The 17,500-nt window shown below is 39.1% G+C and overlaps 2 protein-coding genes across 4 annotated transcripts in view; one reads left to right on the forward strand and one right to left on the reverse strand.

Moving 5' to 3' along the window:
* Positions 1-7,461, reverse strand: part of LOC148340974 (FUN14 domain-containing protein 1) — a 33,740-nt gene extending 26,279 nt beyond the window's left edge. For 2 of the 3 annotated variants that reach the window (XR_015842472.1, XM_088289756.1), the window contains exons 1-3: positions 7,315-7,461; positions 6,836-7,001; positions 6,658-6,733 (exon numbers count right to left, since the gene is read on the reverse strand). Coding sequence is in view for 2 of the 3 variants with exons in the window: in XM_088289756.1 (XP_088145882.1) it covers positions 6,658-6,733; positions 6,836-7,001; positions 7,315-7,339 (267 nt within the window). In the remaining variant the exon portion in view is untranslated. The remainder of the gene's footprint in view (positions 1-6,657; positions 6,734-6,835; positions 7,002-7,314) is intronic. The other variant, XM_088289757.1, reaches the window with a different exon arrangement.
* A 319-nt stretch (positions 7,462-7,780) lies between these two features.
* The window catches only part of LOC148340975 (lysine-specific demethylase 6A-like), an 11,438-nt gene continuing 1,718 nt past the window's right edge, over positions 7,781-17,500 (forward strand). Inside the window, exons 1-9 of the mRNA XM_088289755.1 lie at positions 7,781-7,831; positions 7,914-8,308; positions 8,440-8,503; positions 11,036-11,144; positions 11,264-11,313; positions 11,446-11,504; positions 16,534-16,654; positions 16,742-16,796; positions 17,433-17,467. Coding sequence (XP_088145881.1) covers positions 8,130-8,308; positions 8,440-8,503; positions 11,036-11,144; positions 11,264-11,313; positions 11,446-11,504; positions 16,534-16,654; positions 16,742-16,796; positions 17,433-17,467 — 672 coding nt within the window. The 5' untranslated portion in view covers positions 7,781-7,831; positions 7,914-8,129. The remainder of the gene's footprint in view (positions 7,832-7,913; positions 8,309-8,439; positions 8,504-11,035; positions 11,145-11,263; positions 11,314-11,445; positions 11,505-16,533; positions 16,655-16,741; positions 16,797-17,432; positions 17,468-17,500) is intronic.

Consider the following 17,500-nt stretch of genomic DNA (forward strand, 5'->3'; position numbering starts at 1 on the left):
CAAGTGGTGAGCCCATGGGAAGGGGGACCCACGTTGCCTTTTCGGGCTGTGCCCGGCCGAGCCCCATGGGTGCAGGCCCGGCCACCGGGCGCTCGCCGACGAGCCCCATTTCCAGGCCTGGCTCCAGAGGGGGGCCGCGGTGACCCGCGTCCGTATTTTTGAGATCATAAGGGGGTTTGGTGAGCCGTGCTTTGTCTGGACCCTCACAGAGGACCTGTTTGCCATGAGTGACCCTACCAGGGGCAAAAGCCCCAGACAATTTAGCTCCTAAGATCATTGGGACACGCAAACCCCTCCACCACGGTAAGGTGACGGCTCGAGAGATATATATAGATATATAGATATATATATATATATATATAGATATGGATATATAGATATATATAGATATATATATATATAGATATATATATCTATATATATATATACATATATATACAGTGAACCCTCGGTTATCGCGGTTAATGAGGTCCGAGACCACCCGCGAAAACTGAAAATCCGCGAAGTAGCGGCGCACCTTCAAAAATGCTTAAATATACAATATATATAATATACAATATATATAATATATATATATATATATATATATACGGAAAGAGGGAGAGAGAGAGAGAGAGAGAGAGAGAGTGAAATTCATGTTATAACAAAAAAACTAAATTATTATTAAAACGTATTTTTTTTTTTCCCCAGCCATTTTTTTTGTATTTATTTAATTACTCCGACTTTTACCTGCTGGTACGCCGTCCGGTGTGCCCTGTGAAATGAAAGGTGGCATTCTTTATTTATTTATTCATTCATAACTGACAGCCTCGCGCTCCGCTCGTGCCCGGGCGGAAGAGGTGCTCCAATTCGGCTTAACTGTGACGCACGCCCACCCTCCTCCTCCGGAGCTTCCATTCGGTTACACTTAGGGGCCGCTTGGCACCGCTCGTGCCCGGGGAAGGTGCTCCTATTTGGCTTAACTGTGACACACGCCCGCCCTCCTCCCCCGGAGCTTCCATTCGGTTAAACTTAGGGGCCGCTTGGAACCGCCCGTGCCCGGGGAAGGTGCTCCTCTTCGGCTTACTGTGACGCGAGCATGCCCTCCTCCTCCGGAGCTTCCATTCGGTTAAACTTAGGGGCCACTTGGCACCGCCCGTGCCCGGGGAAGGTGCTCCTCTACGGCTTAACTGCCACGCATGCCGGCCGGAGCTCTGGTACGGTCCGAACCGCGCGAAACGTCGCCACCGATCGTATCCGGGGGAACGCGCTCTTCTTCGTCCACTCTCCTCTTCGCCCACGCTCTTCTTCGGCGCACGCCGGCCGTCTAACCGCTCCAGCGCCCCGTCGTGCCGCTCGGCGAAACTACAATGCCCCCGAATATTTTTTAGACCCGCGAAGCACTGAACCCGCGAAAGGTGAACCGCGAAGTAGCGAGGGTTCACTGTATATATATATATATATGTTACGCTTTGATACATTAGTGTCACGGTTCGATATTTTTTTCGATACAATTTTTTTTTAATTTATAGTTTATTGAAGGTACTTACATTTGTTTAAACTCAAGAGCACAATTTTTGTTCATTAAATTAAATCTTTTTTAGCAACGCCTGACTCATTTTCTGCTGCGCTTTCTTAGTAACATATTAAAAAAAACAGCTCCATGAAAAAAAAATAAGAATCTTGTACGAATACAAAATAAACTAGAAAATGCAATTCCTGAAGAAATTGCGTGTGAAGGCAGAAAAGCTGGAATTTTTTGTGGGGAATGATTTTGACAGACTGAATGAGATTGAATGATTTTGAATGACACTGAATGTTTTTGAAAAATACTGAATGACACTGAAATATTGAATGAGGTTGAATCAATTTGAATCATAGTGAATGGAATTAAAAGATTTTGAATCATAGAGAATGAAATTGAATGATTTTGAATCAAAGTGAATAAAGTTGAACGTTATTAAATCAAAGTGAATAATATGAATCCTGAATGACTTTAAATAATTTTAAATGCAAGTGAATAACATTGAACAACTTTGAATGAAACTGAATTACAATGAATGATTGTGAATTACATTAAATACTTTTTAATCATTGTGAATGAAATTTAATGATTTTGAATGATAGTGAATAACAATGAATGATTTTGAATAATCATGCATGAAATTGAATGACTTTGAATGATAGTGAATAATATTGAATGATTTTGAATCATATTGAATGAAATTGAATGATTTTAAATCATATTGAATGAAATTGAATGATTTTAAATCATATTGAAAATAATTGAATGATATTGAATCATTGTGCATGAAATTGAATTTAGTGACTAATATTGAATGATTTTGGATCATAGTGAATAAAACTGAATGATATTGAATCATAGTGAATGAAATTGAATGAATTTGAATCATAGTGAATGAAATTGAATGATTTTGAATTATAGTGAATAATATGAAATTAGATTGAATCATAGTGAATGAATTGGAAAGATTTTGAATCATAGTGAATAAAATTTAATGATATTGAATTATAGTGGATGAAATTGAATGATTGTGAATAACATTGAATAAGATTCAATCATATGGAATAAAATGATATGATTTTAATCAAATGGAACGAAATTGAATGATTTTGAATGAAAGTGAATGTTGAATGATTTTGAATCATATTGAATAAAATCGAATTATTCCTAAACAAAGTTAATAATATTTAAAGATGTTGAAGAATAGTGAATGAAATTGAATGATTTGAATGAAAGTGATTAATCTTGAATGATTCTGAATCATATTGAATGAAACTGATTGATTTTGAATTATAGTGAGTAATATTAAAGTATATTGAATCATTGTGAATGAAATTGAATGATTTTGACTCTTAGTGAATAAAATTGAATCATATTGAATTATAGCGCATGAAATGGAATGATCGTGAATAACATTGAATGATTTTGAATCATAGTGAATAAAATTGAATGATTTTGAATGATAGTGAATGAAATTGAATGATTTTGAATGATAATGAATAATATTGAATGATTTTGAATCAAAGTGAATGATATTGAATGATTTTGAATCATAGTGAATAAATTTGAATGATATTGAATTATAAAGCATCAAATTGAATGATTGTGAATAATATTGAATGATTTTGAATCATAGTCAATAAAATGTAATGATTTTGAATCATAGTGAATGAAAATGAATGATTTTGAATGAAAGTGAATGAACTTGAATGATTTTGAATCACATTCAATGAAATTGAATGATTTTGAATGATTTTGAATCACATTCAATGAAATTGAATGATTTTGAATGATAGTGAATGCAATTGAATGATTTTGAATCATAGTGAATGGTATGAATGATTTAGAATTATAGTGAATAAAATTGAATGATATTTAATTATAATGCATCAATTTGAATGATTGTGAATAATATTGAATGATAGAGAATGCAATTGAATGATTTTGAATCATAGTGAATGGTATGAATGATTTAGAATCATAGTGAATAAAATTGAATGATATTTAATTATAATGCATCATTTTGAATGATTGTGAATAATATTGAATGATTTTGAATACTAGTGAATAACAATGAATGATTTTGAATCATAAACAATGAAATTGAATGATTTTGAATCATAAACAATGAAATTGAATGATTTTGAATCATAGTGAATTAGGGCTGGGCGATAAACCAAAAATTTACAGTTACCGAAATTTATTACAATGACCGAAATCATTTTGCCCATGTCGGTAAATTCGGCGTTTAAAAAAAAAAAGAAAAGCCTTTCCTGTCTGCGGCAATGTTCATGCCCTTTTAAGACCGCAACAGCGCCTCTAGTCACATGACTCCCCCCTCCCCTGGCGATTCAAATCCAGAAGCTTTTTCACCACCCACAACACAACCATGCTGTGCTGTGCTGAAAGTTCAAAGTGAGAAGCAAGGTTCGACAAGTGACAACAGCCCATTGACGGAGGCGACACCATACGAGAGAACGTCTCAGAGGTGGACGCGATAGCCTAGCATATAGCTAAAGATAAAGCTCCTCTAGTTACAGTGGCGCGCACAGGATTTAAACGCTTCATGAAAGCCGTATTTCCCGATATGGACTAAATCGGGACGGGAGCTGAGACATGTCAAGCATTTTGCATCTACATCCGACTTGTGGTCGGGTCGCAACATGGATCCCTGACTGAGCTTGACTGTGCATTACATAGACGACAAGTGGCGACTGCGCACCAGATTACTCGAGACGGCACATTTTCCCCGATGATGCACACTTGTTTATTTGGCTTGCATTGACATTTTCTTTCATTTTATTTAGCATTTTTTTAATTTGGCATTATTTACATCATGACAGCATCTTGGCGCAATCTATTTGCAGAAAAAGATTTTGCAAGAGGTACCCTTTTTCTTTGTGACATTGTTCAAATCATCAATCAAAGCAAGCTATTTTGAATGTTTATACAAATGATTTTTGTACTTTTATTTTTCATTGAAAATAACGTGTACCAGTTGGTCAATAAAAAAACAGTCAATATGCATTTCCTGCATTTATTTTGATTTTAGTCCACGGGGTTGGAATTTATTGTGCATTTATCGTTATTGAGGTAAAATTGCTCAATTTCTTGCGATATTGATTTGAGGTCATATCGCCCAGCCCTATAGTGAATAATATTGAATGAATTTGAATCATACTGAATGAAATTGAATTTAAATCAAAGTGAATAATATTGAATGATGTTGAATCATATTGAATGATTTAGAATCATAGTTAATAAAATTGAATGATATAGAATTATAATGCATCATATTGAATGATTGTGAATAATATTGAATGATTTTAAATCATAGTCAATAACAATGAATGATTTTGAATCATAGTGCATGAAATTGAATGATTTGGAATGATAATGAATAATATTGAATGATTGATATATATATATATATATATATATATATATATATATATATATATATATATATTGAAGGATTGTATTACAATTGCCTGCATTATTTTAAACACTTACAGGACAGAAGGTCAATTATTTAAGTTAGCAGGTTCATATTTACTGAATATTTTAAACATTGATGAAACAAGAAGCATTTATCAAATTAAACTAGAAGCACGGGTCACAAGAATGACTGGGATTGTAGTCCTGATGTTTACTGATTTACTATATTATTCTCATATGCTAAATTTATAGTACTTAGTTTAAATGTGTGAACTTTATTGAAATTCTCAGTAGTGAGAACAGATTTGCACACATAGCATTTCCTTGAGCTGCCCTCACATTCACAGCACTTCATGGACAAAGACGACGAAGCACATTCTCCACATTGGCTGTAGAGATGCAAACATACCAAATTGGGCACTGGAGGACTCACACAGACGCTATCGCAAAAAACACATTCCGAAAGACATAACAATTGGAGATCGGAGCACACGCACATACACCATTGCACATACACAGACACATACATACACCTGCACATACACGCGTACATACACAAGCACATATAAATACACCTGCACACCCCCACACACATATACATACACCTGCACATACACACGCACATATACATACACCTGCACATACACACGCACATACACGTATACCTGCATATACATGCACACCGACAAGATTACAGAGGAATGCCAGCGGGGAGAGAGACGGAGAGACTGCCCGCCGGAGAAGGCCAGCATTGGCGTGTCAGTCTTGGCGACCAGACGGGAATCAACTATCCAGACGATGACTAACCTGGGGAGGACCTTCCCTTGGACGTGGACCCGTGCCGCGAGAGGGAGCGAGGACGACCGATTAAACCTACATTAACCTTGACATAAAAAACTCCTATAAAAACTGAAGCTGGGCTGAAAGATGGTGCACATTTTTTAACTGTGCTCGCCCCAGTGCAGTTTCTCGTGAGATTAAGAAGAAGCCGCCCAGATATCTGTCTTTGTACTATTTCCTGAACTCTAGAAATTGAAGAAACTAAATATCGGAACTCTAATCAGTTGTTGAGTCTTTATTTGACCTTTTCTTCTTGAGTACAAAAAAACAAACACGCATTGGAGTAAGTTTGGCTTTTAAAGGTTGATTTACTAACTACTTCTCATTTCCACGGTGACTCAACTCCAACTATATATATATATATATATATATATATATATATATATATATATACACACACACATATACATACATATATGTGTGAAATTGAGCATGGAGAGGTATTTTTTGCATTGAATATTTTCAAATTTCAGCACGGATGACCTACCCTGGGTTCATTTTCTCATATGGTTTCTGTGTGCCTTGCCATGTCTTTCTATTAAGACAGTTTATTAGGTTGTGTGAATGTGAGTGTTCTGTGTGTATGCGAGTTCAGGCGTACATGTGGATGTGTCTTGTGTTTATGTTGGGTGAGTGGAATGGGTATAAGTTTTTTGTTGTAATTTGGATGTTTTTATTGTACAGCACTTTGAGCTGCATTTTATGTATGAAAAGTGCTATATAAATAAAATTTGATTGATTGAAATTAATCATCTGATTTATCAGTGATTGGTATTTTTGTCTGCCAAAAATCGTCCTAAAAAATTTAAATGCATTATCCGTCGGGCTGCAGTTTCAGGAACAGGGAAAGAAGACAAAAAAAATGCATGACTTGCCTGTAAAAGGAGGAACCCTCCACCGACAGCAGTGGCAGCTACTTTACCCACTCTCTGGAAGACATAACCAGCACACCTGCATGCATTGAGTTGGGGACAGAGAAATGATGAATGGCAGTATTACGCATTATATAAAAGTCAAATTAATCAAATGTTTGACGAATGTCATAACGTTTACCATCCAGTGAGGCCTCCCATCATGAGCTGGGTTGCCACAGAGTACTTCTCAGCGATTGGCCCTGAGTTGTTTCCAAATACCCTGCTCCACCACTGATGCCGCCGAGCATATTCTGTCAGATCGACCACCTCGTACACGTCCTCTTCACTCTCTGGTTCTTCCTGCCCTGTTGAGAAGAGTTGAAAAGCGATCAAATTTATAGAAAACCAGGCTGCTCAGAATTCTTTATCAGAACAATCTCATAAGGAATGGTCAGTTGTACTGAAACAGACACTTTCGAGTTTTAGAACCCCTAATAAATACGTTACAATAATGGGTGGGGGCTGTAGCTTTATACAAACCATCGTCAAATGGCTGCCGCGTGTACTTCTATGACAATTTGGGACTAAATCGCGTCATTAAAACGGAGTACATATTCCCAATATATCCAATTTTTTAAATTAATCCCTCGGTAATTTATATACAAAATGATTGCGCACCCTCCCTCTGGTCCACGGTCGCCATTTTGGAGGGGCTGGAGAATTTACCAGGATGTTGACAAAATAAGCCACACCCATGCGATGATGCCGTGCCACGTAACCTCGGCAACTTTATTATTAAAATATTGCTAACATTCCGGGTTTGTGGCAACACAATTGAACATACAACCATAGCTTACATTGCATAAAAATCGTGGATACCGTCACGATTGACAATCCGCTATCAAGCTATTATTTTGTAAAACGTGGCCTTAACCTAGTAACACAGAAGTGTAATCGGCACGGTTCTGATCGGGGTTTAGCAGATCATACTCCGTACGTAGACCGTTTTGCAAAAAAGGATGATGTACAGAGTACTGGGGAGAGATATTCCGCATCTCCCAGTGTGCAACAATAACAAGAGTATTATTGAAGACGAGAAGCTATGGCAGAGAAGTCGTATGGTGGGATGCACGCATGTTGATTGGCTGAAACACAAGGTGGGGGCGTGGCTACAACGGCGCGAGGGTTTGCTTCGGTGACACGATTAAAACAACTTTATCATCTCAACCGAAACGAGTTTAATTGAGGAAGACTTACATGCTGGATTTTGTGTTCAGGTGGGCGCAACTGAGCTACGGTATGATCTTGCTTTGGAAAGAAAAATGTGACGTTTGAAGATCAGCTCGTGCAGCGCTGCTGTCCCCCGGAAAGGATTTACTACGTCGAATCGCATCTTTTCAGGCTGGGAAAAAGTTTTGGATCGTTTGCTTTTCTTCGCTCGCCTCTGTTTGATTCGGTGGAGTAAACAGATCGTCTGTGCGTTGGGATTTTCCATGCAATCGTGCAGTGTGTCTGTCGCTGTTGCTGCCTGCGCTGCTGCTCGGAGTCTCGGCTCAGCTTCTGGTGGTGGTGATGAGGAAAAGAAAATGGCGGCGGGAAAAGCGAGTGAAACAGATGAGGACTTTCCGACACTGACAGCCCAGGAAAGGGACAGTTTGGCCGGGATTGACAGGTGAGGATGGTAAACGCGTGTCCTCACGCGTTGTGTGGAATTTAATGTGTATCTTTCCCTGTATGTTGACATTTCAAACGAGGTGCTCCGCAACTAACACCAAGCCACCTATGTTGCCTTTTTGCTTGCAGCTCACTGTTTGGTTTTCAGAAGCTTCATGAAGATGGCGCCAGAACGAAGGCCCTGTTGGTGAAGGTAGTAAATCTCAAGTAGACGCTATTTACTACCAAAAGTGCACTATTGTCTGCTGGGCTCACTCAGCTCGACCGGTCAAGTCAAACGCTCAGCGGCGAATCGGCCCCCTTAGCTAACCTGCTTGCAAGCGGCCCTCTTGCAGACTACACCGAGGCCAGTTAGACTATGTGTTAGCTTGCTAGCGTGATAGTTAGCTCCCCACATCCGGTGATCAGCGACCCTGCACCTGCCTCCATTCTGCTCCGGCTGTGTCGTTCAACGTTTAGCTCACAACATCTCTGAAATTGTTCATTCGTGTTTGTGTTCGGAACCACGGGGTGCTATGTTGCAGACATATCGGCCGTTCCGCTCACTCGGTCAGCGTGTTAAAGGGGACTTGCTGTGACTGACGTTCTCCTACCATCACAACATCGCCACGGTTTTATCCAGCACGCCACTGTGATTGTCCCGTCTCTTGGGTGGGAAAAAAAGTTGCATGTGTTTTATGGCTGGTGTCGTGTCAAATCGAAACGCTAAACAATGTTTGCTGATTCTCATCTGCTTACATAGATGCACGATCACGAAAACAATACGAAGAGTCTTGAGTCTTGAGATACAGGTGCACCAAATAACCGTTTTAATTTGACTGCTGTGAGGAAAGTGTAAATGCATCGCATTGCCCTCACGGACGCGCAGTGTGACTCATTGTGGTCGGGTTCGACATTTATAAACGTTTCACATAACGTTTAATAATGGCTGTCCAAGATGGCGGGTACATGGCGGACTGGTGATGGAACTCTTTTCGTGTTTCGGGTCGCATCGGTTTTGGTGCGTTGAAGGCCCGTGTTTGCTGGGATTTAATGTGTAATTAGGATTTGTTATACTTGGAGCTGTGGAGTTTATTTCTCCCTTTTGTGATGTTGTCTTCTCTCCAATCAAGCTTTGTTTAAAAAGCGCTCACAAATTGCAGAAACAATTTAGTGAGCCTGGTAATTGTGCTTAATGTGCAAAAAAAGTGTAATACTCTAACTTTTAAGAAGCTATTCTCGAATCCTCTCGCTAGGTGGTGCCGGTGTCATGTCATTATCCACACCGCTTATCCTCTACAGCAGAGGTATTCATTTAAAAGTCACAGAGGTCCACGACGAAAATTTCTTCCAATTAAAAGGTCCGAACCAAAGTCCAACTTCCCGAAATGTCGAGCCTATGTTCACATTTTTATATAGTTTCAATATTTAGTCATTTTCTACAGAGCACACTTATATACTAAATATTTAGCAACGTTCCCATTAAACACCTTTGCCAGTCAAACAAATATAAGGCGTTTATTTCACATTCAAGAATATGTCGCTCCAGGAATTTAAGGGTGCCACTTCCAGAAGAAAACTGTAAAATATCTCCTGCAGAAATATATCAAGTGCTAAGCATTGAGTTAACATCTTTTACCTTTTTTTAAAAAAATCAGAGTTATCAGCCTAAAAAAAACGGAAAGCCTAATTATCCAAGTAAACCAGGTCAACATGTTGAGTACACAATCAATAAAAAGGGCTGTCCTCATGAAAATCTAATTCAAAATGAGCTTTGACACCACTTTTTCTTTTGAATATTTTTTTAACTTCTCTTAATGAGAAAAATGAGCTTGTGACTGCCCTGCCAGTGACTTAAATCTGGGTTGGAACGGAGTCAGGGCCATTGGGACTTGGTAGATTATTTCACACATCTGGGCTTTGTGTTTTCCTTTAAATAATGTTTGTGCAACCACATTTAAGCACTCCTTCACAACTTCCCCATCACTTGCAAGTTTTTTTTATGTTTCCCCAAAATCCATGATACTTTTACTGAACATTTGTTTGCATGCCGCTGGGATGTAAACGAAAATGTAAAAATCTGTTGTACTGCACTCGAAGTTCGATGTTTTTGCATGCGCTCACCTCAAACGTCAGCGGATAACTGTGCACAAAAGGGAGGTGCTTTGTTTCGTAGTGGCGCTTCGCAATGTTGCGACGGTTTCGGAGCATATGATGCACACTGGATTTGAATTGGCTGCAGCCAGAACAAAACTACATTTCTCCGTCCATTAATTTAAAACAAGATGCATCAACCTCGCTAACTTTTTAGCAAGGCATACGGTCAGCATCACTCTCTTCCGGTCTGCGGCGCAATTGCCAGTGGATCGTAAACAAAAGATTTGATTGGCTCAAATCGGTGACGCCTTTTCCGTATTTACTAGAATTGCATCGCCAACGTTAGCCAATGCGCCCTGAAAAAAGAAATACTCATAGACTGGCCATGGGTCCGGTCCGAATCATCCCGCGGTCCAGATCCGTGTATATATATTTATATATGTGTGTGTGTGAGTGCGTGTGTGTGTATGTATGTAGGGGTGAGTGCGTGTGTGTGTGTATGTATGTGTATATATATATATATATATATATGTATATATATATATATGTATATGTATATATATATATGTATATGTATATATATATATGTATATGTATATATATATATGTATGTACAGTATGTGAACGTGTGTGTATATGTTCCCCTCAGGCGGTCCGCTGCTATGATTCACTCATCCTCAAGGCGGAGGGAAAAGTAGAGCCTGAAGTGTTTTGCCAGTTAGGCCACTTCAACCTCCTCTTGGAGGCTTACCCAAAAGGTGAGGACTCCACTTTCATAGGATCATTTAAAGTGATCCGCATGCTTTGCTGTGCTTTGCTTCATGTAATATGGCCTCTCAGTAACTTTGATCCTCCCTCTTTTTCCTCCCAATTACAGCATTATCGGCATACCAGAGGTACTACAGTTTACAGTCAGACTACTGGAAGGTAAGCCAGCACAACCATGCTGACATGGTGGCCCTGATTGAAGTTAGACTACACTAGGCTATATGATTGATGATGATGATGGGCTTCATTCTGTTTTAATGACCTGAATAAAACTCTTATAATCACACACAGAATGCTGCCTTTCTGTATGGTCTGGGAATGGTCTACTTCCACTACAACGCCTTTCAGTGGTGAGTATATTTGAATGTTATCTTTTTTTCAATGTGCATTTAACCCAAAACCACACTTATTTAGGCAGATGATGGCGATCGTTCCCAAACTGTGCACTTTATATGTGGCAGCAGTTGCTCATCTATTGGCAACATGACAAGATTTTCTGAAAATACATCAACTGCTTGGAATGGCCACTTCAGTTTGAGTTCCGCACACCAAGAATGTTGAAAATGGGATGGGGTTTTTTTGTGTGTGTGTGAAATAAAGGCTCTTTTTGGGGAATGATTTTGTGTGATATCGCCAAAAGGGTCCGTCTAGTTAAGGCTGGACGGGTAACCCAAATCTGCAATTGATGTTCGTTTAGCTTTGAATCTTTCGGTCTAAAAAAAATTAAATGAATCATTTTGGTAAATCAAGTGCACTCTTACAGAGCTTTACCTACACCATAAGCAAATTAAATGTTTTCAAAACCAATGACGAGTTCATGGCAACGCAGCAACTTGAACCCATGCGATGTGAACGAATGAACATTTGCGTGTCGTGTTTTAGACGCTCCTTTAGTTCTACGGCAAAGTTCAAAGAGAAGTGCTGGAGCACCACAATGAAGCTAAATAAGTCACCAAAACGGCAATACACACTGTGGCTCATTAAATAAGCACAATGTACATTATACATTGTACCAAGTCACTAGTTAGTGTACTCACTTAGTTTCAGAGACGCACATGAACACTGCAGCACTGAACACATCCGACAATAGCAGACTGCACAATAACGGCTGCGCAAAAGGTAGTTGACAATTACCCCGTATTCCTTGCATGCAGTTAGATACAGTGACATAACCTATAATACATCACATCAAATATAATATTGAACATTAACATATGGAACCTTTATAGCAACCACAATAAAATGATCATGTTCGCCTATGATGTTCACAGTCGGAGGTAATCCATCTCGCCCCACTGCTTCACTGTGAGCAAGAGGCACCTGTGACTCCTTCCTGTGCTAATGTTGCGCTGTGTGATCATATTAGGATATGATGCGTCATATTTTTTTCAAAACGTCTATCGTGCCGTATAACTCTATAGTTTTTCTACTGTTGTTTTGATGTGTGATACCACCTGTTCACAGCTCGCCTGTTTTCTGAAGCTGAGTCATGATTGGTCATTAGCTGAGCCCTGAGCAACGGTTATGTTATTTTCAGTCGACAGAAGTGACAAAAGGCCTTTATAACTCATTCAGTAATCCCTCGCCACTTCACGCCTTTTGCGGTTATTGATATTAAAAAAAAGGTTTAAAAAAAATACAGCCATATTGCATAAAATTATTTGGTTTGAAGTTATGAATGAATTTAGAGGCTTTGTATACACCCATGGGCAATCAGATAAGGCGCATGATTGGTTCCCGGCCGTGAGATCGACCAATGAGAGCAAGAGTGGCTTTTTCCCCGCATCTACCTTTATTTTATCTGCTAGTCTACATTAATACAGTCCACAAACGGCAATTTTGAACAATGTTCTGTTTGAAAACTTATTCAGACGAGTTGTGCCGGACAAGCATTTAGTAAACAGTTATGTTCAAAAGCTGTGAGCAGAGTCGTAACCAGACGACAAGCACGGCTCGCTCAACACGACGATACAACGGTAAATAAAATGTTAGTGTTTGTCTTAAAACAGCTTATCTTAAAGCAGTGTTTCTCTAATAGTGCGGCGCTGTGCGATGCTGAGGGGGCGCGTGCTAACCTGGGGAACATGCTTTTTTCCCGTCGTAGTACGGCTGAACGATGTATGGTTTTGGGACAATAATTGCAATCTCAGACAACGCGATTTTGTGATTGTCAAAGCTGCTGTCTGTGCCCCTAGTAGGGCACGCAGTACTGATTAAAAAAAATAAATAAAAAGCGTCGCCCTGTCGCTTCTTGTCCCGAAAGTAATTTCTTTCGCCTCTACTGGAATGCTAGGCGCCAAGGTATCTTGCGCCGCAGCAGTATGAGCTTTATTTGTATTATATCTAAGTCCGTGCACAGCAGCTGCCACGAGCTGTGTTATGACAAATAAACGACCCCACTAACAAGAAGCGTTCTGAACGAGGAGACGAACTCGGAAGCGCTTAGTGTGCGCATCGCTAAAATGAGTTACAGAATAATAAGTGCTTCTATGTACGCGCGACTTTTAACAGAAGTCTGACTCGAACAGTGTTCGGGCGGAGAACCAGCAGCTATGAACAGAATTGTCGTATTGCAACCGTTACGTATTGAAACATAAAATAAGACGACGGCTACGTTACCAATTTGTTTTGGAGAAAACAGTACAAAACTATGGAGTTTAAAAACGCCTCCTGGTAGCGAACATTTTGGTCAAGGGGAGGGCATGCAAAAACTGATGCTCTAAAGCAGGGGTGTCAAACTAATTTTTGTGGACGGGCCACTTCGTTGTGATGGTTTCCATCAGTGAGCCGTTACGTCTGTGAACCCATATAAATGTATGATCACCTAACGTTATCTACACGCGCACAACAAATTGATGGAATGCCAGTTTTGAAATCAGAAGCCAGTACTTGTTTGTTCAACTAATTTAATTTGAAAGGGTAGGATTGGTAACAACACATTAATGGCAATATCTCATATCGCAATGTTGTTGAAAGTGCAAAAAAAATGTGCTTGAAACAGGCAGCTGACGCAGATGATTTGCCCTTCGCGGGCCACATAAAATGAGGTGGCTGGCCAGATCTGGCCCCGAGCCTTGAGTTTGACACCTGAGCTCTAAAGGATCTTCAAACCCAGATCTGACGACTCAGAGGCAGACAAACATGCTACCTCACCGTAGACCAGGGATGGGCAACTTAAAGGCTGGAGGGGCTTGGCCTTTTCATCAGTGTTGCTAGACGAAGATGCTTTTTAAATATGGACAAAATACATGCACATGTGCTAAATACGTGATTGTAATATATTTAATTTTTTATCAGCATTTTTAAGCTGCAGCTATCAAATATTTTGTTATACAGTTAAACATAAAATAGTCCTGTCAAGAGATTACATTTTTTTATCTAATCTAAAAAAAATTCCTGATTAAATTTGATTAATCGCATTTTTCAATTATCATTTTTTTGTGAAGCTTGTAACAGATATTTACTTGAATAATATCTTGGAATTACTGCAAAATCACCAAATATAAAGTATATTTAATTCAAAGACTGTTCTAATAGCTTTCTTTGATTCTTGAATATGATCTAAAAGGCCCGGTGGTAACTTGAGCCAGGGGTTTTGTTCTGAGATGTGCAAAATATGTACAGCTAATATGGTACGATATTTGCAAAGTATATGCAAATATTTTTTTAAATAAATCAAACTGAGTTAAAATATCTGAGTTAAAATTCTTTACATTTATCTCCAATTAATTTAATTAATTTTGACAGCCCTAATAAATTTTTTTTTTTTGGGGCTTGAAAGAAAAAAAACATTTCCACTTAACAATGAACAGCCAACCGGTTTTCCTTTTTATATAGGCAAAATTTATACTTGAATTTAAACTGTGTAAAGCTATTTTCTTCATGACATCAAGACCACATTAGCGGTGTTTGCCGGCTAAAAGCACACACTTAGGTAAGCCTGATTTATTAGAAAGTGGTCAGTGGGAATAGCATCTGTCAGGCTGTCAGCTTCAAAGTTTGCAGAGTAATTTAGGTCTATTAACCTGAGCGCAGCAAGCGTTAAAGGCTCCCAACAGGTGACCGTATATTACAATGTCAGCGTAATAGTCGTCTTTTTAGCGCCCTTAATTAGCAAGGGAACATTATTTCAGGACAATGTTGTGTTGTTGCTGTCGGAAACAACAGTTTGTGACGGCAATGAATGGTCCAAAATGTCTGCGAGACGAGTCAAGTCATCCTTACGCCGCGATACGCTCTCGGTACAAATTTCGAAATAAAGGCATACAAAGGCATTGATATGAATATATTATTTGGGAAGGTTTATTATGAAGTTGTCCTTCTTACCGCGTTGCGGTGTGTTACTGTCATATACTGTATAGCTTGAACAATTGTTGCTGCGGTTAGCTTAACTACTTCTTCCTGACAGTGTACACGTAAATAAGCGGGTACTAGGGCAAAAAAAAAAATAAAATGCCTCGAGCATCATTTTGAACAAGGGTACTTGAATTACTCAAGGGCCCGTTACAGCCCTTGTTTTGATCATACCTGTTCAATAAAACATACATGAAATGTAACTTCACTGGGTTCAAATCCTAATGTAAATATTCAGGTTTTTACTAAGGTACCAAGATCAGCATTGCTTGTTCTTAGAATGTTTTCCATATGAAAGCAAATATGGTACTGTGTGGAAGCCTTCATTTACTCATATCAAAAATCAATCAAAGTGTTGTCTAAGGCAAATCGAATCAGGGCCTTTTTGGATTTTTTGAAATCGGAATCACTACCCAGCCCCTTTTAATTGCATGTACATAAAATAGACTTTCCTAACCCAACAACATAATATATAACCTCGCATTGTAATTTTGTTTTCCAATGTAAAGAGCCCTCGAATGAAAAATATCATTCAAGGAAGGCATAAAACTGCTAGGCAAAGAAGGCAAAATCAAGTGAAGTATTTTGTAATTTTTTTTTGCAAAAATCAAATCACTCAATTTTTGTATTAAGTTTAGTTACAATTATTTTTATTGAGATTGAAATGACAATTATAAAAACAACTATTCATTGATTTCAAAACTTTATATTTATTCAAGTACTGAAACGCAACTACTCAAAACAATTATCATAGCTTCATGCCCATTCATGCTTGCACGCTGAAAATTGTATTGTTAAACAGATATGTTAGTGACAGCCCTACTTATGTGAAATATTGAAACTTGGGCTTTGTTTCTCCACACTAACCAACTCTTTATGCTGTACTTTGGTTGGCTTTACATATGCTGTCCGTCTTCTTTATTAGGAAGATTAAACTCTGACCTCAACTGTCACATTCTTATTGTTGAAGTTCTATGCAGCTTGTTCAAACGCTCTGCTTTCTGCCACCTCTCTTACCTCTACAAGGGCGATCAAAGCATTCCAGGAAGTGTTATACATTGATCCAGGATTTTCCCGGGCCAAGGAGATCCACCTTCGACTGGGTCTTATGTTCAAGGTCAACACAGACTACGAGTCAAGCCTAAAGGTAGGCCCACGCCAACATTTACAAAGTGAACAAGTGAAGGCATCTGAAGTGAGTGCCTTTCCTTATTTCTCTTATGTTGTCTCGCAGCATTTTCAGCTAGCTCTGATTGACTCCAATCCCTGCACTTTGTCCAAAGCGGAAAGTAAGTTCAGCCCTCATTAAATTTTTAATCGAAATTTTTATACTTACTGCCACAGAGCATCTGAAGGTGTTATGGCCAGTAAATAACTGTACCACGGATATTGACCAAACAAAATTGATGTAATGCATAACATTTGACACCCTACTCACACACACGCATGCTCACGCTGACGGGCCACAGAATTGTGTTCTCTGACCTGGGTAGAATATTGGTCAACGTACTGAAACTTCCTCATTTCCCCTACCTGCTGTGCTACCTCGGAGACAGCCCTATCCATTTTTGCCCAACCCTTGACTGTGTGTCTGACTGTGCGTGTATGTAATTTCTCTTCCCACACGCACACACGACAAGGGCAGCCCCCATCCTTCTTCCGCTCTCTCTCCTCTCTCTCGCCCTATCTGCTCATAGTCTCTCAGGCAGTTTAGATCAGACACTACGTTCCGCACACAAGAAGTCTCTACCGGGTTGACCAACACCCTTCTGCTCAGTTCGATCGTGCATAGTCGATCTTGGGATTTCATTTATTCACCCTGCAGTACAACTTTGCCAAGTATGCTAGGACAAGGAATAAGTGGAGGACTATTTGAATGCTCTTGAGTGTTGAAAAACCTAAGTTAATTTTCCTTCCTTTTTCAGTTCAGTTCCACATTGCTCATTTATATGAGATTCAGGTAAGTGTTTTTCTATTCCTATTGTCCTCTCCA

This window comes from Idiotropiscis lumnitzeri, chromosome 3 (genome assembly GCF_059441095.1).
Source record: "Idiotropiscis lumnitzeri isolate Australia: NSW breed Sydney's pygmy pipehorse chromosome 3, RoL_Ilum_1.0, whole genome shotgun sequence".
NCBI lineage: Eukaryota > Metazoa > Chordata > Actinopteri > Syngnathiformes > Syngnathidae > Idiotropiscis > Idiotropiscis lumnitzeri.